The sequence below is a fragment of the Dendrobium catenatum genome, unplaced genomic scaffold (genome assembly GCF_001605985.2).
Source record: "Dendrobium catenatum unplaced genomic scaffold, ASM160598v2 fragScaff_scaffold_1105, whole genome shotgun sequence".
NCBI classification, from domain to species: Eukaryota; Viridiplantae; Streptophyta; class Magnoliopsida; order Asparagales; family Orchidaceae; genus Dendrobium; species Dendrobium catenatum.
This window is the reverse complement of record NW_021319567.1, coordinates 2,501,624-2,525,238: the sequence shown is the minus strand read 5'-3', so window position 1 is coordinate 2,525,238 and position 23,615 is coordinate 2,501,624. Positions and strand designations below refer to the sequence as shown.

The following is a 23,615-nucleotide window of genomic DNA, read 5'->3' as shown; positions in this document are numbered from 1 at the left end:
TTATTGCTAGAAAGTCCTCATAGAAATATAATCTCGATTTAAAACAATAATTTTGCATAATGGAATATACCTTAGAGATGAATATAAAAACTATATTTGTGGCTGTGGGGAATAATAAAATCTATGGAATTAACTTCCCATGTCACAAATTGAAATAATAGTGATTGTAAAAATCTAATCTATGGAGGGTGTCTTTAAAGCCTAAAAGGCATCATAGAAATTCACAATAACCTTCATTTGTACCAAAGACAATTTTGCGTACTTCATCGGAAAACATGTGAACTTGATGGTAGCCAATTGAATGATCAAGTTTGGAGAATATGTTGGGGCCATATAGCTCATCGAGTATTTCACCGACAGTCGGAATTTGATACCGATTTGTAATTGTGATATTATATATGAATGGTGCTTCAATTAACACATAATCACAAGGTTTCATCTTTGTGTTTGGTCACAAAAATAGAAACGAAAAAGGAACTTATGCTTAGGAAAATTTGTTACATAGTAAAGATTTTATGGGCAAGATGTATATTGGCTATTTTTAAAGAGTTTTTAAAATATCTAAAGAAGAGGATGGAAGGGAGTTAGAAGGTGGAGGTGTGTGGTAGTCGAATCCGGACAATTTGACAAGCTAGATGAACAATATTGGTGAAATAAGAGGTGCTTGGGGGCCATGAAGGGCGAATTATTACATCCGGTGATCGGACGTTCGGACATCAATCCAAATGCACCGTCTCACTCGGATACACTAGGCCCCAGATGTATCTGAGTGACGTGGCACATCTGGATTGGTGTCCGGACGAATCCGGACACCGAACGTAATAATTTTCCGCCATGAAGGATGATATTTTTATCATATTTAAAAAAAAATCTTGAGATTTTATGATTAATTATTAAATTTTTATTATTTGATAAGTTTTGATAAAAGTTAGAATAAAATTATTACATAAAATTAGGAAATGTTATTAATGTTATTAACAAAATGTAATAAAAATGCATTTTAAGTTATTGCATTTTGAAAATAAAGTTAGAAAGTGTTAGAGTTATAATTTAAATAAAATTATTTCAGGGTGCACTGATACAAATTATTTTAAAATAAATTAAGGCTTCGTTTGGGACGGTTTTTTTATTGCTTTCTAAAACATAGTTTTAGTACAAAAATAAAAAAAAAATTTATACTAAAACTCCGTTTTAGAAAACAATAAGAAATCCGTCTCAAATGAAGCCTAAATTTATTTTGAAAGTAATAAAAATATTTTTTAATATGCTGCACTAAAGTTCAATAGTTCATGCTCTTTCAAAAACTGACAGATCTGATGTAGCTATCATCAGCTGATTCAAGATTTTCGTTTGGGAAAACAATTAAAAACGCAGATTTTCCAAATGGGTTCAGAGTTGATCCAACGGCCACAGGCAGACCTAAACGCATCAATTAATAAAAAAAAAATAAAAATTCCATTAGTCAATTAAAGCCTTGAAAGTTTTTTTTTAATCATTTTGTTCCTTTTCTTTTATTTTTATTCTCATTAAAAGCTTTGCTTGAGCCGGCCATGCACAATCTGTTCTATCAATAGCTCTATTTTAAATAGAAATAAAAATGTCTACATTTTTAAAGTTATTTCTTAATTTTAAATTAGGCGAACAGATATTTATGCTTATAACCTTATCTAAAAAATATCAATAAATTATATTGGTTCTTCACCTCTTAATCTTCTTTCTCTATTTCTCAATCTATGTATTATGGGGGTGTAAGTGAGTCGAATTGACTCGAGCTCAACTCATTAACGAGATCACGAGTTGAGCTTATCAAAACAAAAGTTTTAGTTCGAGTCTATACTCGAGGTTGTATATTAAATGAGCTCGAGCTCAAGCTCAATAACAACTCAATAAGCTTAGCTCGATTAGGCAGATACTCAACTAAACTCATTTGCATTTTTTCTATTGTAGACATTTAGATCAATTAAGGCAATCTCACACACACATCACATACACAAGACAGAAACCCAAGACCTCTTGGTTGATAGGCTGATAGCCAAAGTTTCCAATCAACAGATCAAGATGAATGGTGTATCTCGTTTACACCCCTATTATATTTCGTTAACTGAATATTCTAAATATAATTAGGTGTGATTCACAGGCAATACTTAGTTCAACATAAAAATGATAGATACATGTTCAATTACGTTCTAAAATTCTTAGCTAACACTGAGTAAAACTTAATATTACCTAAAATTATTCTTATATAGGCAATTATTGAAATAAAAAAAGTCATTTAAAAGTTATAATTCTTGTCCAATCATTATATTAAAACAGTTATAGTTGAACCACTTCATCTATATGATCCTTTGTTTTTCTATTTTAAATTCTCTAACTGTGCATATAAAAAGATATAACATTTACATCTATATCTTTTAAATAAATTCTTATTTAAAATTTTTAGATTTTTTATTGCAAATAAATTAGGCATAAAACGAAATAACTAATAATATAAGCTAAATAATGGCTTGTAGAATCTAAAACTCATTTAATTACTCTCTTTAAAAAAAAAAAAGCATATTTACTTTGCTAGATTTATTGCCCCAATTAACCAATAAACGAAGAACAAGTTGCAAACTTTTCACGAATTCACTAAAATTAAAGCTCTTCTCCATCACAACTTGAACAGAAGAAACCAAAGAAAACTCCAAAATCAGAAAATTTTATATTTTCCAATATAAAATTGAGAAATTCCAAATTTTATTAGATTTGAAGCATTCAATGCTCAAACTGCTCTTACTACTTGTTTACTGCTACAATTCGTAGAATATGAAACATTCAATACAAATAAATTAAAAAGTTAAAGTTTTATTTGTGATAATTTTTTTATTAATTTCTAAAACAACTTTTTACTACAAAAATTTAAAAAAATATCTTGAGAACACAATAAACTGCCCAAAATAAAGCCCGAGATATGATCATTAAAAATTAATAAATTTTACTTTAAAATTAAATGAATGCAATATTTAAATATTTAATTAATATTAATACTATATTTATGTTAAAACAATTTAACAATTTTAAGATTCACCTTGATCAAAATTTTTTATGAGAAAACCCTGACCGGAATTCAATCACAATTGAATGTGAAATTAAAAAATTTAGATAAAACGATAATTTTAATATAAAAAATAATCAATCATTTATATATTACACTTATTTTGAAATAAATAAAAAATCAAAATAATCTTAATAAAATTTTGATTAGAATATGCTTAAAATCTCTGTGCTAAAATGATATGCATCTAAAATATTTGATTTGTCGTTTGTTTCTTTGGAATTCATATAATTTAGTCAGAAGTTTAACCCCAAATCCGCCGTCGCCGCCGTCCACTACTGCCCAGACGGCCTACCACGACCTGCCGCCGATCGCCAACTAATACCGCCGCTTTTTCAAACCAAACATTCAACAAAAAAATCTCATGTATTTTTTAAAGGCACGATCAATAAGAATGCATCATATCAACGATATCCAGCCGGACATAAAAGCAAGAGGTGACATGGCTCATTGCGTTCCATGTCCGAATAATTCCACCCAATTCTGATGCTTCAAACCTGCCGGCCAAAGCCTACTGAGTGATCCCAAGCAATCCAGAAAATGTGAAAATATGTACGACAAACGGTACACTTAAATACAGATCAAAACAGCCATGACCCAACACAGACAGACACAAAGGTCATGAACTTATCCAAGACCAGCGCAATAGCCAACAGAGGAAGCTAACCCTACAAAGCATGGACGACTGAATTACCCTCAGCAACGTCGAAGCTTGACATGCAAGACAGCAGACGGTGAAAAATACGCCACAGCACTGAGCGTCCCTTCCTCTTTTTTGGAACTTTCTTGGTCTTGTAGCCCTCCCCGGGGCTCAGCATGGAGAATCCGCTCAATTTCTCTCCGCAATGGACGCAGGGGAGGTCGGCGACTCTCTGCCTGACCTTTCCGAAGCACTTGGCGGTCTTCTCGGGAACCGTCTCCTTCTTCGAAAAGGTGTAGCTTCTCAGAAACTTCTGCCGGCAGGCGTAGCTGTCTACCACCGGCGCCAGGTTTGGCCCCAATCTTCTTCTATTAATGTTGTTGATGGCAGAGCTGCCGACTGCGGCTCCGGTGATCAAGGAGCGAACAAACTCGGCGTCAGATTCAGCCGACTTGTATAGATTAGCAAATCCCGGGCGAATTTGCAGATGAGCGTCTGCACAAAGGGCGGCCATTGCAGAGACCCGGTAGAAGAATAAGGATTTTATTGAGGGGGAAGGCCTGAAGGGGGACTTATTGACAAATGAAAATTTCTTCTAGATAAATTTTTTTATATTTATTTATACAATATTTGAATCTCTTAATTATATATAATTTAAAAAACTATTTTAAAATATTTCTATTTACTTATAAAAACCTTTTATAAATTACATTAAAAATATATTAGGATTAATTTTTTATGAATTGTTTTAATGCATATATTTTAATTAAAATATAAAAATTAAAGAATAAGACATGCAAATACAAAGAACTTCCTGTGTATACATGAAATCCCCCTTATTATAAGAAGACTGAGTGAGATTTTAATATAAATCTTAATTAATTTATGATATATTATATTTAATATTTATCTTAAAATAAATATTAAAACGAAAAAAATTACCTTTGGCGGCCCCACCTTGGTGGGACCCAAGGAAGTCTTGCTGGCAGATTGCAATAGGGTCTGTTCAATGGAAAGATTGACACCTGGTAGAAATTTACTGGACTTGGTTGGAATTGCAGCAAATGGAACATGGTGAGTAGAGTAAAAGAAAAATAAATCATGTGCTAAAATATGTATAGCATGGACAAATTAAATGTGAACACGTAAGAGCCATGACATGCCAGAAAACAATTAATTTTATGTATTTTAACATGATCGTGTTATCCTCCTTACGTGTCCACGGTTCATCTGTCATCAATGTAGTATAGGCTAATTTCCTAATGGCTAGTTTGACAGAAGGAATCAATGGCTGGATGGAAGAGAACAGAATTGAGCTTATTTGTTTTCAAGCCATTTGTTCAAGCTTTATCAACTAAAATCAAGAACATTTAATAAACAAAAGATCCTAAACTACAATATCTAAAGTTTCGTTTGGACCGGCTTTCTTATTATTTTATGAAGTAGCTTTTTTAAAATTGTACTAAAAAGTTAATTTAGAAAACAATAAAACAGTCATCCACTTGTTGCATACCTGCCGAGTCTTTGTTGGATTGCCCATTTGAAACTTTCCAACAAGTTGCAAGAGGTGCAAATCTGCTTGAGCAAAAATCTTCTGAAGTAGTCAGCTAACCATTAGAAGACAAAGAAGATAAGTTTTCATCAATAAATCATTGATTAGCTAATCTAAATAGTACATTAATGTTCATGGGGTTAACAATATAGACTAAGGGACTCTTCATAAATCCCTAAAAAACATAAAGTCTGACTAGGAAGACAGTTGAACTTAGTACATAATCATAAATATCAAACATATCTAAAACATGATAATAATCTACTTGGAGAAGAACCGACGGGGGCCCTTAATATTTATAGAACTTGTTTTAAGAGTGATAACTATAACATAACTAATAAACATATAATATATTCAAAACATACTTACAAAGTATTTAACAAATGATGATGATCTACTTGGACAAGTATATTTGCGATATCCATGCATAAGCTTTTCAACAAGTGAGAGATTTAGGAGACAATATTTGCCTTCTGCCTTTCTCAAAGTGATAACTATAGCAGGACAAAAGAGAAACTGGTACTTATTTCAATCATAACGTACAGGGGATGAACTGCAGAAGGAGAATAATTCAACATTCCAGACCAGAAACCATGAACATTACAGAAAGATATCAATAACCTCACTCGACCATAATAGCTCAGACGGTCTGATATAACATCATAATTCAAAACGATAAGAATATCTATTGGGCCAACTAAAAATGGAAGAACATTTGAGCACCATATGAGCGCACAAAGAGATCAATCACAAACTAGCAATAGCAATTCATAGCACAATCCACCCACAGATTGAGATAAAACTTGACTGGTCCAGACCATAGAATCTTTGGGGCATACATGCACTTGTAAATGTAAGCATTACGTAAATCAAATGAATATTCGCATTTAGCACATTGTGAAGATAACATAAATGCCTAAAAATAAGTAAAATGTCAGGCATTGCATTGAAATAAAAAATGAAAAAAATAAAATAGATATCATGTGCGGACAAGTTAGCAGCTCAGCATCCTTGGCGACAAAATTGCCGATATCAACTTTCTGCTCAAATGATAATAATATTGGTTTATAGTTACACGCGCGCCTTGCAATGCTACAATGCTTCTTCAAAAAGGCTAACAAAAATTTCAAGTTGGCTAGAAACTCTCCGTGAGATTAGATCTCTACTTTAAAAGAAAGAAAATACCAGTTACAAATTTGAGAGGATTGAAGTTCGGGAACATATCCAATAGCTTTCTCATCTCCGTTGTAGTCATTCCAAAACCAGTGCCCGTCAGCTCAACAGTCTACTAGTAGCAACATCTTAAGCATCAAAATTCGGACATCTGTAAAGATTCACGAATCCACTCTACATAGATACCAAAGCAATGTTACATCTCTCCTGAAATTGTTCTTGACATTTTTTATTTCACATCTGCATCCCAAATAAACATCCACACAAGTTCCTTCTATCAGAAATTCCAATTTCATCTCTTTGCATATATATGCCAGCAATAGAACAGAGAGCTGAATGGCGAGTTCAGAAAAGTTTTCATGCGTGCATGCAATCATGCAAAACATTTAGAATAACCAACCAGCCAAAATGGAGCTGCAAGGATAAAGAAAAAACAAAATGCATGGTTCCAAAAGAAGTCTGCAAAATGAATTGCATTCCGATCGCTTGTAACTATACAGATTTTTAGTAATCATAACTGCAGTGATAAATTCCCATCATTTATGAAGAATATAGCAGATCTTGGCAACAATCAACCATTGGGCATCAATGAAAATCTAACTTTTCAGCCTCAAATATAACCAATTAAAGCTCATGTATAACAACGAGCCATGCAGCCATTGGAAATTTATCCTTCATTTGTTGACGTCAATTTACCAGATCATCATGAAAAGAAAAATATTTAAGTTGTAAATGCACCTCGTCAAGTCTAATTTATCACTCTAAGGCTTCGTTTGGGATGGCTTTCTTACCGCTTCTTAAAACAGTTTTCTAGACAAAAGTTAAAATTTTTGTACTCGAAAGCTGCTTTAAGAAGCAGTTAAAAAGTCATCCCAAACAAAGACTAAAACTGACTGGCTTCAGATAAGCTGTGCCTTGATTTTAAGGTTATTGCCTTTTTACCCGGAACAGCTAGATTAGTTCCTTCCACCAACTCAATGCAAGGGTGGCTTCTAGTTCGTAACACATATCATGGTATGAATTCATGCAAAACTGCTTTTACACATCAACAGCTCCTAATCCCTACAAAGTACAGATCAACTTCCTGAGAAATTCGAATGCTATCATGTTTTGGTCCTCCAACTTTTCTCTTCAGATGTAAGAAATCTCCAACAGGAAACTCTATACATATACAAGCCTTTAATACAAATGATGCTGCTCTTGGGGCTGTATAATACGGAATGGTCAAAGTGCCTTTTCTCACTTCATGACATTCTCTAAATTTACAAAGATCTAAAAATATGTACTGAAACGAACCATCAATAGCCAATTTGAGCCACACTCTCTCCGTTTGTGAGGTATTGTATAGAGAAATTTCAAATGTGATGCCAACGGGAAGCCCAGAAACATAGTGAAGAGGATTCTCAGAGCTATTACCAATGGCGGTCAAATCAGCTTTGATGTGCCTAAACTTCCCACAGAATGGTATCAGTCTTAGGTAGAAGAGTTGAAGCAACTTGTCAACAGGAAATTCTCGAGAGCATTCATTTGTGCCCTCTTCAGTAGAATACATCTTTACTTCTTTAATAAAAGCAGATATATTTGATCCTTCTTTGCAAAGGATTTGTAAACGAGATATTGTGGAATCCATTTTCATCAATATGTCATGCGAATAGATTTGAAACTTGTGCAGTCGAAGAACATGACTAAGCAAGATCAGCTCTAAAAGATGGCATTCTTCCTCTATTGATAAACCCAAGAAACAATATTTAAGTCGTCTAAGAGATACATCAAGCTTTTCTATCACAATATCCAGTGCCGCCATTGCAGTCACTCGGAAATTCTTTGCATAAATTTGCTGCCAGATTTCAGCAAACAGCATGATAACCTGTACATACTCCAGTCCAAATTCAACAAAGTCTGCTCCAGATCCATTGATATCCAAATTAATAAAATCCAATTCGTCCTTGCAAGCCCTGGATTCAAACAAAGAATCACTTCAAAAAACATTGTTTCATTTTATTTAATAAAAAAATAGTTTTTAATACAGCAAAATCTAATGCGCAAATGATTGTATAGCACCATGAACAGTAAATAGGAGAAAGTGCATTTTATTAATCCATTCAAGAGAGACTGTGAAAAGAGTGACCTGAGGATCCTTAGTGCTACAAGACCACAATGAGAATGAATAAGATGCCAAGTTTCTTGCACTTTTCCCAAAATAAACTTAACACTCTGAGTCGATCTATCATCAATTACTCCTTTTCTCTGGAGAAATAGTTCAGACGAAGCTGATACTTGACAGCTGTCGAACTTATCCTCCTTGCACTTACTCTTCAAATTTTCATCATGAAGAAGCAACAATGAGTTGCATAGCTTGTCTCCACACTTCAAAGAATTTGCAAGAGTTTCCTCAAGTTTCATTGCAGTTAATTTAGTCTCTTCAAACATGGGTATTCCAAATGAAAAATGAACTCCACTAAGATGACAAAGATAGTCCGAAAGAAAGTATTGGCTAACAAAACCTCCCAATGACCGGGAGATTCTTCCCACTAAAGGAACTGCATAAGAAAACAGAACAGTTGGAATATCAGAAATTTTCTGTTTACTGGAAAAAGTTGATGAGACAATAAGCACCAAATGTCCAGCCGCCCATGGAGTATCCAAGATCAGTTCTCCCGCACTGAATGGTTGAACCTGAAACGAGGATGACACCGTAAGGGAACTAACTTCATTATGAATTGTAATAGAAACAGTAGTGTGGAGTATATGCAAGAAACCGTTAGTAGACTGCCACTTGCTTTGCAAAAAAAGCAAAATTAAAATCAACTTGTTTGGCAGAAAATGAACCCAACGTTTCATGGTGCAATTTATACTTTGGCCATAATTTCTTTGACAGGAAACATAGAAGTGATGTAGAACTAAATGCATGAAATGATTTTAAGTAGGAAATTACCCGTTTATTGCAGAGTAATCACAATTATCAACTTCTAGCAATTTTAAATGAAAGATTAAAACAATAAAGGGAAGAATAGATTAGGCAATTAGTTACACGATAATCGTAGGAGCACAAAATAATATCTTCAAATTCTTTGCAATATACATGAAAGTTTTCAAAGAAAATCCAAATGTTAACATTTAGACTAGTCACTAAGTAAAATCCCTCACTCAACTCTTTAATAATTGGTGAAAACAGAGAAAGCTCACATAACCTTTATGACACCACAATTAAGAGAAAACTTAGAAGAGATAAGACTTGAAGGAGAGTTCACCTTTGTCAGGAGTTGGAGGTAAGTCGACACTGAACGGGAGGGTGTTGTTGGTCGATAGCGGTGATGAGAGAGAAGAGGGTCCTCTCTACGTAGTTTTCAACGGATTGGTCGTTCTCAAAGTTGATGTCAAAGAACGGAGACCAGAGGATGTCGATGAACCTTGGTCGTTGAATACGAAACCGTGATCACGTTCAGAATCAGCCAATCATGAGTAAGGAGGCCGAGAGAGGTTTTGTTTCTTCTTCCTTAGGTGAAGTGTCAAGCATAGGAGAAGAGGTGTAGGGGAGGAGGGAGGAACTTGGGTGGTTGGCCAAGGCTAGGAGAGGGGAATGAGCTTCTGAATTTTGGTACGTGGTTAACATAAGGGGGTTAATTAAAATTCTGAAATTTAATTTCAGATTTTAGTGTTTCGGAGGGAGGGAAAAGTTTGAATTTGAATCTCCTCTAATTGGGGATAGGGAGGGGTGGCACACCTTAATGGGAGAGAATTTGATTGGGGCATTAAAGGGAAGAATTAGTGGGAGGAGAGAGGGGTAGGCCGGCGGGTATGGGAGTAGAGAGGTGATGTGGGAGGGGAATAAATGGGTTACCAAACAAGGTATATTTAATTAAGTGGGAAATTATGGCAAATCCCTAATTAATTTAAATTGGTGTAATTTGGGAAACTTTCCTAAGATAAGTTATCTTGTTTTAGGAAGGAATTTCAAATTCAAAATAGATTGAAATCTGAAATTAAGACCCTTCCTAATTTAAGATGCTTTATAAATAAGAAGTATCAACTTAGGGTTTGAATTTTGGAGGCAAATGAAAGGATGATGTGGCCAGCGGCTGGGGTTAGGGTTAAAGGTTTGAGAGCCGGCGGTTAGGAGGGATTTGGGGCTTGGACCGGCGACCAGGAGGAGGGGAGAAACCTTGAGGCCGGCAGCTTGGAGGAGGGGGAGGAGGAGGTGGCCTTGGGGCCGGCGATTTGGAGGAGGGGGAGGTGGCTTTTGGGCCGACGACTAGGATGAAAGAGAGGGAGGCCGGCGGCTAGTGAAGAAGAAAATGGGAGGAACTTGGTGGAGGAGGTGGACCACAAACTCGGACGTTTCCTGCGGTTGGTGGGTATTACGTCGCCCTCACCTAGGGACTTCAAACTCTCATAAGAGCTCTCAAATTCACCAAAACACAAGTGAAATATATTTTTTAATAATCATCATTACCCTCCCCAAAGAGGAGGAAATATAAATAGTCAAATACAATAGTAAAAATAAAAATACAAAAGTGAGGATAAAAATGAAAAAAAAAATGTACAATAATAAATCAAATACAAATAACATCTCAAAAATAGAATAGTGTAATCATGGTCGTAGATCTCCGGCCTCTCCTCTGGTAAACTCTCCACTATCGGATGTCCTCATCAAGAAGTTACCCTAACATAGACAAGAAATACAAATTATTATTATTATTATTATTATTATTATTATTATTATTACTATTACTACTACTACTACAAAAGAGAAAGTCCAAAATAATCATGAGACTAATAATACATAGTAAATTTAGTCCAAAAGTTTATCAATGCTCTAAATCAGTCCCTCAATTCTCAAAATTGATCACATTTAGTGCCCCCACTAAATAAACAAATCAAATTGACGAAAAGGTCAGCTACTTACTCTGTCTTATAAATTGAGAAATGCATTTTATGAAAAAGAATTTTATAATTCCTATGTCTTTTAAGACTCATTTATAAAAATATTTAAATAAAGAAACTTTGTAAACGTATTAGGGCATGCGAATAGCGTGATTTGAGCCGAGAGGTGTGACCACATAAGAACTAGGGTGCGCGATTGAGCTTCCCGAAAGTTGTGGCGTAACTTGGGCACGAAGGACCTATTTGGTAGCAGGATTCAGTAAACCCTAAGAGTAGGTGCATTTAAATAAACGTGACAAATCTCCCAAAATCTTCTTTTTCACCCATCTCTACTCTTATCAATGTCTTCTCCAATAAGCTCCCATCGCAACTTCCACGCTTCTTTGTCACCAAGGGGTTCTAGAAATTGGGGAGGAAAAGAAAAGTTTCATATTTAAAACTATTAAATTATTTAATATTAATTACATAAGCTATATTAATTAAAAAATTAAATTAAACAAAAATAATTAATATTAATTAACTAAAAATATACTAATTTAAATAATTTAACATTAATTTTGATTTGATAGGTTTAAAATTGCGTAAATAAGCCTCGAGGCGTTTTTCGTCCATGAGGCGAGGCGTAAGCCTCGAGGCGGTGTGAGGCGTAAGCCTCACCGACGAAGAATTGCGTAAATGAGAATTTAAGGGTTTTAGCAAGTAAAAAATAGTAAGATTCTATCATACAATAAAAACATCTAAATGACAATTAAAATTAGGGGAAAATAATAAAATAAATGCAATAAAATCATGTCACAAAGTACAAAAACAAAAAATATTAGTCTATCAAAACTCCCAAAGTACAATTAAGAAAGAACATATATAATACAATCATGTCCCATCACTAAATGGGTCTTCAAGGGAATCTTCTCACCCCTTCCTCCTCTCCTATAGAGTCCAATGTCTTCCAATCAAAGCATACACTCATGAACAAGTAGACTAACACTAACAACTATTACTAAAGATGATGAATATAACAATATGTCGGACAGCCGGGGGTCCAAGGGGGCGCTGCCCCCTGGCGGGGTTCGACCTTAGCAGTACCGAGCATACCGAGCATGTACCGAGCATATACTGAGCGGTACCGAGCATGTACCTACCAGTACCGAGCAAATACCTAGCTATACCGAGCATATACTGAGCGGTACCGAGCATATACTGAGCGATACTAAGCATATATTTGAGGCGTACGCCTCAGCCAGAATTGCGCAATTGCGCCTCTGAGGCACGCCTCAGTTCAAGTGAGGCGTACGCCTCTGCCAGGAGAGGAATTGCGTAAGCCTCGAGGCGGTTTTGGGTCAAATTGCGCAGAGGCGCGCCTCTTATTGCTCAATTTTAAACAGAGATTCAGATATACTTGCAGTACCTAAAATACCTCTAATTTTAACTTTAGTGTTAAATTTAATAGTGAAATTTAACTTTGGATTCAATTTTCCATAATCAAGGAATTAACTTGGAGGAAGGTAATAGCCTAGGACTGGCCACATATTAATAATTGGGGGACTATTTTGAGCATTTATCATTATTATTATTATTATTATTATTATTATTATTATTATTATTATTATTGATGATAAATAAGAAAAAAAGATAAAGAAGATGCTAAGTGCAAAAATCGCTATTAGCATGCTAAAGCTTGAAACACACCTTTTTTAAGCATCAAATATTATATTAGTGAATGAAAAAGAGTACAAAGAGTGGCAATAAAAACTGCATCACAAGCAAAGTAAAATACAAGAGACCAAATTACATAACAAAATATGCAATAAGATTCATCAAATAAGATTACATAAGAAGAATGGCGTTAAACATCAAAAGGAGAACAAAGAAAGGAAAAACATAAATACTAATGTGCTCCTCTTCTGCTTCCAACTATCACATACAGCTCTCCAGTGGCCTTTATCAAGATAAATTGATGAAGACATCAAGACATGAAAAAATCTACTAGAGGCGTGATCGTCGATCAACGGCCACGATTACATCACGCTACTTATTATTTTCATATTTATGATTGATGTATTATTTTTTTTTATTTTATGAAGTTTATTATGTTTTCCCTTTTTTGCCCTTAAGGGCTTAAGTATGTGTAAGCCCTAGTGGCATTATAGTACTTTTTATTTTTGTATGGGCTATTTAAAGCCCCCTCTTCTTCTTTGAGGATTAATAAATGAATGAATGATTAATCAAATATTATTTTCTTGTGTGAATTCTCATGAGAGCTTGAGAGTCATGGAGAAAGATCCCTAGGAGAGGGAAGAATTGCGCATCACCCACCAACCTAGATAAGTCGGGTTCGTGGTTCTATTTCTCTATCTTCTTCTTCTCCTTCCCCTCTTCTCCTAACTGCCAGCCTAGACTTCCCCCGAAATCCCTAAGCCGTCGGCCACCCTAACCCCCACCTCCACCCGTCGGCCAAGCCCAAACCCCACCACCTTCATCCACAGCCAAAACCCAAGCCACCGGCCACCCATACCCAATCCCATTCAAGCCGCCAGCTTAAGTCCCTCTTGCCTCTCTTGGAAACTTCCTAATTTAGTTGGTCTTTGAATTCAAATTTCTCTCCTCTTTGGAATTCTTTCCAAAAGCCAAGCCATATTCTTGGAAATAATTCAACTGTTCCCTCCCTCTCTCTTGGCCAAAACTCCGCAGGCCCTCCCTTTCCCATTAAACCCTTTCCTAATTTAAATCCAATCAAGCTCCAATCATCTAGCCGCCCCTACTTGTCTCCTATCTCCTTAATCTCTCCTAAATTAAGTCTCCAAACAATTCCCTGATCCCCCTCGGCCCTAGCCGGCCACTTTAAGCCCTCTTCTCTCAGTTTCTCTTCTCATCCTGAAGTTTCCAAGTGCTGACCAGATTTTCTAGACACCACCTGCAACCTGTCCAAGAATTTCAGCCAACCCCACTGCTATCCAGAAGAAGATTGGCTGCAGTCCTGAACTTCAGCATTAAGAAAATTGTTGTACAATAACTCTTGCATCTTCCCCTGGCCTCCCTACCAATGGGAGTCCTTTTCAAAACTGCTGTCCAAGAAGGACAGTGCTCACCATCAATTCCAGCAAGAGGAGATCAACCGTTTCGCTGCCATCAAGCCACCAACTGCTGCCCAAGCTTCCGAGAAGGTGGAATCTTAGCAAGAGGTGAACTCTTACCTTCTCTCTTACCTTCCTCGATTGATCCTTATTTGTGGTTTTGATTGATTCGTGCAAAATCATGCAACGCTCCGCTAAAGCTTATTGTTTAGTAGAAAGTGTGTGAGAGATCTTTTATAGCACTACTCTTATTGTTAGATTAGGGATTTCTTGTTGAAACCCATCTCGTATGTAACGTCAAGAGTAATTGATTATTATGAGATTTTTACTTTTCGCGAGTAACTTAGCCTAAGCTTGTGTTTACCGCTCTTTGGTTTTATTTCATTGTTTGAATCATCATAAAGCTTTAATTAATTAGCTCTTACTCAATAAACGTGCAAAATCCTTATCTAAATTAAATTTTCATGTATGTCCTACATCATAAATATTATCCTACGATTACTTCAAAAGCCACCAATTGGTTCTACGCCTCTACACCATGCTAATGAAGGAGAAGAATGAACGATCTTCTTCAATAATATGCAACAATCCTTTACATAATGCTAAGAGGTGGTAAATATATGAGGATTATGAGCAAATAGAATCTTAAATTTGATATCCACCAAACATAAAACTTAAAACCAAAATTTGGCCCATATAGTATCTAGAATTATCATGGACTTAAAATGACTTTGAAATCAACTTATATAAGAGAAATATAGGAAAATTAAGCTTCACATATCTTAACGATATCTTATGCTTTAAGATCTAATTCACAGTGACAAACAATCCATAAAAAAGATATTCAAGACCAAAAACATATATTCATGGCAAAGGACTGTTAGACTCCTATTTTATCATCTTTGGAGAAAGGTGATTGAGATTGAGGAGATTAGCTTGATGAAGGATTGTTCGTAGAGGCCATCTACACATTGTTCATTCTCTATAGATCCAGTTCAGTTTTGTCCTACATCAAATTATTATAAGAGCGAACTAATTCTTATGTTGCATGTAAGTTTTTCAAATTTTATGTTTATGCATCTTTTATCTTTCATTTTTTTTCTTTTTTATATATTGTCATATCTTTGTCGTTTTATATTCAATACATATGTACAAGTAAAATTTTACCAGCATGATGTCCTCCAAAACTGTTTGATTGACTACTTTTTCGAATTCATTTATGTAGACCTTAAAATTTAGCGTAACCTACTTTAAACTCTAAAATTTAGGACTTTGTTTCATTCTTCACTGTGATGGCATATTATCGTGCTATTTTATCAACGTGAAGCATATACTCAAGATCATATAGCCATGTCTCAAACTCTTATTATTACTCGTGATATATTAGTAAGCTTGCTAGTTATCTATCATGTCTTTTTTGAGAATATAATCCTAAGAATAACGAGGATCACTCTAAGATATAACGTTAAAAATAATTACCTAGCAAAAATAGAAAGAAGAGCTCGCAAAGTAAAAAGTAGCAGCAAGTCATGAAATAGTGAGTTTTGGCACGAATAAATGGTGATGATCTCTATCGTCAAAATTTATAAAAATCATTCCAACTTCTCCAATACTGATTCCAATGGGAATGAAGAATATGAAGCAAACAGCTGACACTTTCAAAACAAATATACGGAATGTCATCCAATTAAACACAAATTCAGTAATTCCCGATCACATGAAGGCTATAAAGAGTAAAAACAATCTTCTTTGCACTTCCACTGGAACATTAATCAGATTTTCTATAAATATCTTAAAGTTTTCAGTAGAAAAACCAGCATCAACAAAGGAATTTCAGGAGATTTCTAGTACCATGCAGTTCTGTAATTGAATGTCATAAGATTCAAACTTTAACCACTACATACAGAGGATTAAACTAAATCATAAACTACGCAATTATCAATTTCAAAGAAAAGAAAGAAAAATTGATCGAAACTTTTAGCTGAAAAAAGTATGAAATGAATAATTTTTTCGTGTATGCCCTTTTTCCCAATCCTGACTTTCATTTGAGCTATGAAAAGCAGAGTTGTAAGAAAAAGGCATTCCACATCACGCGACACTGAATTTCAACCAAATCAGCACATCTCTTAATTGAAATATAGAAGACAGATATATTACCAATGATACGAACTCCTTTGCTAGCTTCAATGCTAATTTTGCATTACTTATGCCAATACAGAACAAAATAAAGAAAACATCTTCCTCTTCCTGAAATAGAATAAATTAATAAATAAGAAACAATGATAAGACTTTTAGAATGAGCTTATGAAATTGCATGGATACCTGAGTTTAAAAAGTTGTGACCAACACCTACTAGCATCGATGTCATGATAGAAGATAAAATGTTTAAACTGAAAAGATGAAATTACCTCCGGATGTCTCTCCAAGTTTGTGAGAATAGAGTTTATTGCTGCTTTAAATATCTCAAATTTAGGAAACTCCACTAACAGCAGAAGTTTTCTTGTGGCAAATCTGATTATGGCATTGACATCATTTAACAAACCAAGAAACTGTAAAGAAAACAGATTAATTAGATAGAGTTAAGACGAAATTTATCAGCAACCTGATTCAAGAGACTCTAAGATCCATTAGTACAATAAACATAAATATCATGATTCATTTGAAAATCTTAAAAGAAAAAAAGCTATCAGAGGTACATTTTTCAACGGTATAGTGATAGGAAAATAAAGTATCAAGCTGTTAAGGCTATCAGATAATGATGCACGAGTTGTCTTGTCACAAATCTGTTATGGCGTTGACGTTATTTAACAAACCATGAAACTGTAAAGATAACAGATTAATTAGCAAAAGTTAGAGATAGAGTTTAAAAATGACATGCTTAAGAAACCTTCATTTGAACGAGATAAAAAAGTGATCGGAGGTACAATGTTCAACAGTTTATAGTGATAGCTTGAAGTAAGGCTATCAAATAATCGTGCAGGAAAAAAAAAGTTTACATCTGGAATTAATTAGTGACTAGAGATAATTTTAGATCAAGTGCAACCAACATACACTTAATGGAAGAAAGTCTTGGAAACAGTTAAAAGGATGATTGACACGTACTTGTTAACGGCAAAAGGCGAACCAAGGCGCAAAGTTTCCCGTGGAGTCATAACAAAGTGCACGGCGTGTTTCACGTCATTTTAAATATGACGCACAATATAAAATAATCTAATATACATGCATAATATATATATATATATATATATATACTATTAAATAGCAAACAATAGGTTAATTTGTGCAAAATTTAACCATAACTATCCCACCAAATAAGAAAAATGAAAACTTTAGATCCTTCAAAAACTTACATCAATAAATTTGAGTATGATTTAAGCATAATTTGGCTTAAATTATGCCAAATAGTAAAAAATGGCAGCTTTAAAACCTTTAAAAGATTTTGATATTTTATTAATTTGATGTTTAATTAATTATGATATTAATATACAAACCCTCATAATTAATTATAACTAATAATTTCTAATTTATAATATGTTAACAAAATTGGGCGCACTATTTGCGCCTTGCGGCATACAACTTGCCCATGCACGGTGCAGATAATGCGAACTATTTTGAAGCGTCGTGTCGCGCCAAGCAAATAGCGTCATATGTGCGCGCCATTTTGGGCCTTGTGTCATGGCGCACGCCATTTTGCATAATTGACATATTAGTTTTGTTTGTCATGCTATGTTAAGTAAATAAGAACTATTTGGATAATGTGATGAGGACATCCGACAGAGGAGAGTTTACCATAGGAGAGGCTGGAGATCTACGACCATGATTACACCACCCAATGTTTAAGATATTATTTATATTTGATTTCTTACTGTACCTTTTTCTGTTTCTACCCTCATTTGAGGGAGTAGGTTCATGTGACCCTAGGGGGTACTTTTGTCTTTTAATTTTACTATTGTATTTGACTATTTATAGCCCCTCCTCTTTGGGGAGAATGATGATGATTATTATTATGAAAAATTCATGCACTTGTGTTTTGGTGAGTTTGAAAGCTCTTGTGAGAGTTTGAAGTCCCTAGGTGAGGGCAACGTACTACCCACCAACCACAAGAAGCATCCGGGTGTGTGATCCACCTCCTCCACCAAGATCCTCCCTTTTCTTCTCCCCAAGATGTCAAGCTCCCTATCTTTTCCTCCTAACCGTCGACCTCCACCCTCCTCCCTCCTAGCCACCGGTCCAAAGCCTCTTTCCCTGCCCATAGCCGCCGGCCCAAATCTCAATTCCTAATCCTAACCCTAGTCGCCGACCTAACCATATTCCTCCTCCCTAAGTTGCTGGCCAACACCCTTCCTTGGCTCCAAGATTTCAAAATCTAATATTCAAAACCCTTCCTAATTTAGATTCTTTTAACTTTGGAAACTATTTAAATTCTGTAAACTATTTAAATTCATATTCAATTGAATTTGAATTTTATTTCCTAAATGAGGAAACCTATTTTAGTAAAGTCCCTTAAATCATGTCTATTTGAATTTTAAATATGATTTAATTCAAAACAACTTTTCCTATGTTAGAATTTTAAATAAAGCAAGCATTAACTCCTCCTCCACTTAAAGCACCAATCCCCTAAGCAAGCCGCCGGCCCCTCTCTCCTACATTATCTCCCTTTCTCCTTTGGAACCCTAATCCCCCCTCATCATGTCTATTTGAATTTGAATTTAAAGTTCTAACTATTTAAATTCATATTCAATTGAATTTGAATTTTATTTCCTAAATGAGGAAACCTATTTTAGTAAAGTCCCTTAAATCATGTCTATTTGAATTTTAAATATGATTTAATTCAAAACAACCTTTCCTATGTTAGAATTTTAAATAAAGCAAGCATTAACTCCTCCTCCACTTAAAGCCCCAATCCCCTAAGCAAGCCGTCGGCCCCTCTCTCCTACATTATCTCCCTTTCTCCTTTGGAACCCTAATCCCCCCTCATCAAAGCCCACCCCCCCCCACCTCTCTCCTCTATTTCCCTTTTTGCATTGGAAATTCAAATTTCAAAATTTCTAATCCACTTCCCAATTAAATCTGAAATTAAATTTCAAATTTTTAATTTACTTTCCCTTCATAGTCAATCCACAAAATCTGAAATCAAATTCAGCCCCTCTCCTAGCCTTGGCCGACCACCCTAGTTCCCCCCTCCTCCCCTACACCTCTTCTCCCATGCTTGATACTTCACCTGAGAAAGAAGAAACAAAACCTCTCTCGGCCTTCTTACTCATGAATGGCCAATCCTGAACGTGATCACGATTTCGTATTTGATGATCAAGGGTTCATCGACATCCTTCGATCTCCGTCATTCGACATCAACTTTGAGAACGACCAATCCGTTAAAGGATTTAATATATATATATATATATGAAATCTGAATAGGCCGGCTCAACTCGTTTAACGAGCCGCTCGATTAGAGGCTAGGCAAACTTAAAATTAACAAGCTCGAACCCAAACACGAGCTGAGCTTGAAAAGGGTTTTTTAAACGAGCATGAACAGCTATCAAAGAAGCTCGACAAGCTTCAAACCAAGAATGTCATTGCCACGGATTTTGATTAGCTTTTTGAGTCAAATGTTAGTGTATCATCTATTGAAGGCCAAGTGGATAAAAGATTTAATATCATGTTTTCAAGGTGCAGAAAGATGGAAAAATTTTATCATCACTATTCGAAATTCACAATGCTACAAGATAGGCAACATACTTAAGAGTTCACAATGTATATCATCACTTATGAGACGAATTATTTCAACTGTCATCATATTTTCTTGAATTATGTTTTAGTTTCTAACATTTAGTTTGATAATTCCTTAAATTTGTCTGATGCACACTCACTTTTTTTTTTCTGTTATAATATTATGTTAAAACAAGACAAGCATTTATGACATCTTGACATTAATGAAGGGCATTTCTACACTAGTCTTAGAAGGCGCATTAACTAGCATGGCCTCTATTAAATTATTTAAGGCTTATAGTGGGAGGAGAAGGCATCCTATGAGTTGGATTCCATGGGGTAATTAGGCAAAGGACTACCACAAGAGGTTTCTTGATTAGGATTTCTAACATGGTTCATCTAAAACCTTAGGACATATATTTCATCAAAGTCGATCTAACTTACCAATAGACTGATCAAATTATCTTCTAGGTTTTCATATTTCTTTTCAATTATAGTCAATTTGATTCATACAGCATACCCTATATGCTTAATCTTCCGCACAAGCTTAGATAATCTTTCACATTCACCTCTTAAAACATTAAAATTCAAGGTGATAAGATTATACAAAATTAATCACAATTGACATATGCAATGCAACAAAAAAAGATAATCCTATATGAAATCTAGAATTAATCACTCGTTTGAAATCTCATTTGCATACAAGAATTCAGACATAAGAAATTCAATTAAGCATGGAACAAATCGATAAAACTTTCAATCAAACAAACTGATGCGGACATCGGTACGAAGATTTGGCGCATCTATCATAGGAGGCGTCGCAAATCGACGGCTATAATTTAAATCTTCAATTATGAGTTATTTTTCTGAATTTTAGTTCTTATTTGATGTATTTCTGGTTTTACCCCTAGGTTGGTGTTGTGGCCCAAGGGGCAATTTTGTATTTTGAGTTTTCTTATGTTGTGGCCTATATATAGGGCCTTAAGCTATTGTAATAGGGGGATTATTGATATTAAAATTTTTTCCACAATTGTGTTCTTTTGAGAGAGCGTTAGTGAGATTCCTATGGGAAGGAATTGGAGTTTTCACCAGCCGCAAGATAGGTTTGGGCTCGTGACTTGAAGTCCCTTGGAGAAGGGCAAAGCATCACTCGTCAATCTTCGGAAGAGTCCAAGGCTCGCGGTTTTTACCTTCTATCTTTTGTTTTTGTTTTGATCCATCTTATTGCTCCTCATAGTCATATCTTAGTCCTCATCTTCATCCTCTTCACCGTTCCCCTCCTTCCGGCCATCCCCACCACCAACCTCACCCGTCCAAACCGGCCGGCCATGGCTCCCTAGCCGCCGGCCTCACCTTTCCCTCTTCCTTGTTGAGTTTCGTAATTTGGGGTGAATGACATTTGGACTTAATTTGAAATTCAAAATTTATTTCCTAATTTAGTTCGCCTCAATTAGGAAAGCATTTAATTTAAATCAATTTGAATTTGGGTGAGCAAATCTTGGGTAGCTGTCAAATTCAAATTCATGAAATTTGACAATTGAAAAGTTTTCCTAATTTGCCGTTCTATTTTTGGAAAGTACTTATCGAGATCTATTTGAAATTTAAATTTCAAAAGGATTTTAAATAAATACTTTCTAAAGTCAATTCCTAAATCTAGGAGCCATAATACACCTCAATTAAAGCTCTCCATAATCCCAGCCCTCCAACTAATATTGCTGGCCCCATTAGCTGAGTTGGGCATTATTTCCTAAAGCTTAAATCTGGCATTTAGGCCATAAATCCAAATCATCTCAAATCTCCTCTAGCCAAAATCCCCTCATGCCTATTTTTATTTGATTAATTCCAAAAGGAAAAGTCCTGTTTGGAAACAAATCAATCCTATTTCCCCAATCTCAGGAACCGAATTTTACAAAAGCAAAAAGCCTTAATTTATTTCCTAAAACCTGACTTCAGGATTAGGAAATAAATTCTTATTCCTCCCACCACCTCATGCGGCCTGGCCCTTGCTGAAATTTTTCTAAAATCTTTCCCTTGATGCATTGTCTTCCTTGGGAAAGAATTTAAACCACTTTTACTGCTGGCCGATTTTCCCTAGGCTCCCACCTTGGTTTTCTCTCCAACCTCTCTCTCTCCCGCTGGAATACTTCAAGGGAATTAAAGCCACTCCAAAACCGCAGTCATCCTTCACCAATAAGCGAAGCCCCATGTTCCCCCTTCAAACCTGTTTTTCTCCTGGTCTCTGAAATCTGCATTTCTCTCAGATTTTTGGTTAAAATCTGAAACTATATTTCAGATTCTGGGAAGAGTATTTGGGGATTTGTCTCTTCCCTTGCAAGAAAATCAGACCTGCTGCTGACCAAGACCTTCAAAGGCTCTTCTTGGTTGCTTCTTTCCCCACCATCTCTCATCACAAGCAACCCCTCATTTGAGTTCTAAAGCCCACATCCTCTCTCCTAAACTCTATATTTGTTTCAAGAGGGAAATCTAAACTTCTCTCAGGATTGGGAAACGGTGCCCTTCCTCTGCTTCTTGATTGCTGAAATTCCTCTCAGATTTTGGGAGAAAAATCTGAACTGTTTCAGATTTCCTGAAAAGAATTGTTTCAGATTATTGCCTTCAATTCCGTTCTACATCACAAACACTACTTTATAAATCAATCACATATAATCTAGGAAATTCTAAAATCAGGAAAATAAGTATCCTCACTAATTGGCATGCTCAAATTAGAATCAGTTTAATTATAATAAGGTGGAATTTCCCAAAGCTAGGAAATATTCATGACACTAGACTAAGGAAATTAACAAAAGAAAAACACTCAACTTTTAATGGAAATGATATATTGTCATTGAACACAACCAAACAACAGCCAAGATCGATTGCCTACATGATGAAGAAGACGAGTAGATCTCTCAGAAGATGTAGAAACGCTCTGCAAAGTGTTAGCCAAAATGCTGATTAAGGAAAGATTTATTATAATTTTTTTCTTTCTTTTTCATTTTTTTTCTTTTACATTCTTTGTTTTCTCTGCTATTTCCCTTCTCCCTTTTCACTATTTTCCTTATTTTCTTCATTGTAAGCCAAAGGAATGGGCATTGTGCAGTTTTAGAAGGACGGAAGTGGATTCAAAACGAGGAATTCCCTGATTAAGAATTGGGAAAACATGATAGTATGTTGATCATGAAGTTAAGGACAAATAAAGTCACCTTAAGCATGCAGAAAATGAAATTTAAGATGGCGTAAGAAAATTTGAATTTCTTTTTTTTTTTTACTCCAGTGTACTTTCAAAGGAGCGGGGAGAGAGAATGAAGGGGGTGGGTGAGGAAAGAGTAAATTTACGTGGAATATGATTCTTGTCTGATTTTAATGGAAAAGAAAGAAAGAAGGCCCAGGAAAAAAAATTACTAGATAAATCTTCGAAAACACAATAATTATTAAAACAGTCAACAATTATTGAAAATAACTAAAGATGCAGGAAATTGATGTATTATAAAGCAA

At 35.2% G+C, this 23,615-nt stretch overlaps 2 protein-coding genes across 3 annotated transcripts in view; both read right to left on the bottom strand.

Moving 5' to 3' along the window:
* Nucleotides 1-3,463: 3,463 nt before the first annotated feature.
* LOC110092289 lies at nucleotides 3,464-6,610 on the bottom strand. Its single transcript, XM_020816778.2, has 4 exons — nucleotides 6,472-6,610; nucleotides 5,656-5,839; nucleotides 4,677-5,309; nucleotides 3,464-4,294 (listed from the first exon to the last, which is right to left on the bottom strand). The coding sequence occupies exons 3-4, from the start codon at nucleotides 4,835-4,837 to the stop codon at nucleotides 3,763-3,765; spliced, it is 693 nt and encodes a 230-aa protein (XP_020672437.2). The 5' UTR covers nucleotides 4,838-5,309; nucleotides 5,656-5,839; nucleotides 6,472-6,610; the 3' UTR covers nucleotides 3,464-3,762.
* The window catches only part of LOC110092288 (protein SIEL), a 32,353-nt gene continuing 14,970 nt past the window's right edge, over nucleotides 6,233-23,615 (bottom strand). For both annotated transcript variants that reach the window (XM_020816776.2, XM_028698566.1), the window contains exons 5-8: nucleotides 16,823-16,963; nucleotides 16,572-16,661; nucleotides 8,588-9,135; nucleotides 6,233-8,414 (exon numbers count right to left, since the gene is read on the bottom strand). In XM_020816776.2, coding sequence (XP_020672435.1) covers nucleotides 7,505-8,414; nucleotides 8,588-9,135; nucleotides 16,572-16,661; nucleotides 16,823-16,963 — 1,689 coding nt within the window. In that variant the 3' untranslated portion in view covers nucleotides 6,233-7,504. The remainder of the gene's footprint in view (nucleotides 8,415-8,587; nucleotides 9,136-16,571; nucleotides 16,662-16,822; nucleotides 16,964-23,615) is intronic.

Excerpts from the sequence above, each read along its gene's own strand:
- LOC110092289 (XM_020816778.2), bottom strand. The coding sequence starts at position 4,837 with ATGATTTATTTTTCTTTTACTCTACTCACCATGTTCCATTTGCTGCAA. Across the intron at positions 4,295-4,676 it reads CCAAGGTGGGGCCGCCAAAG|GCCTTCCCCCTCAATAAAAT; the intron begins GTAATTTTTTTC and ends GTCCCCCTTCAG.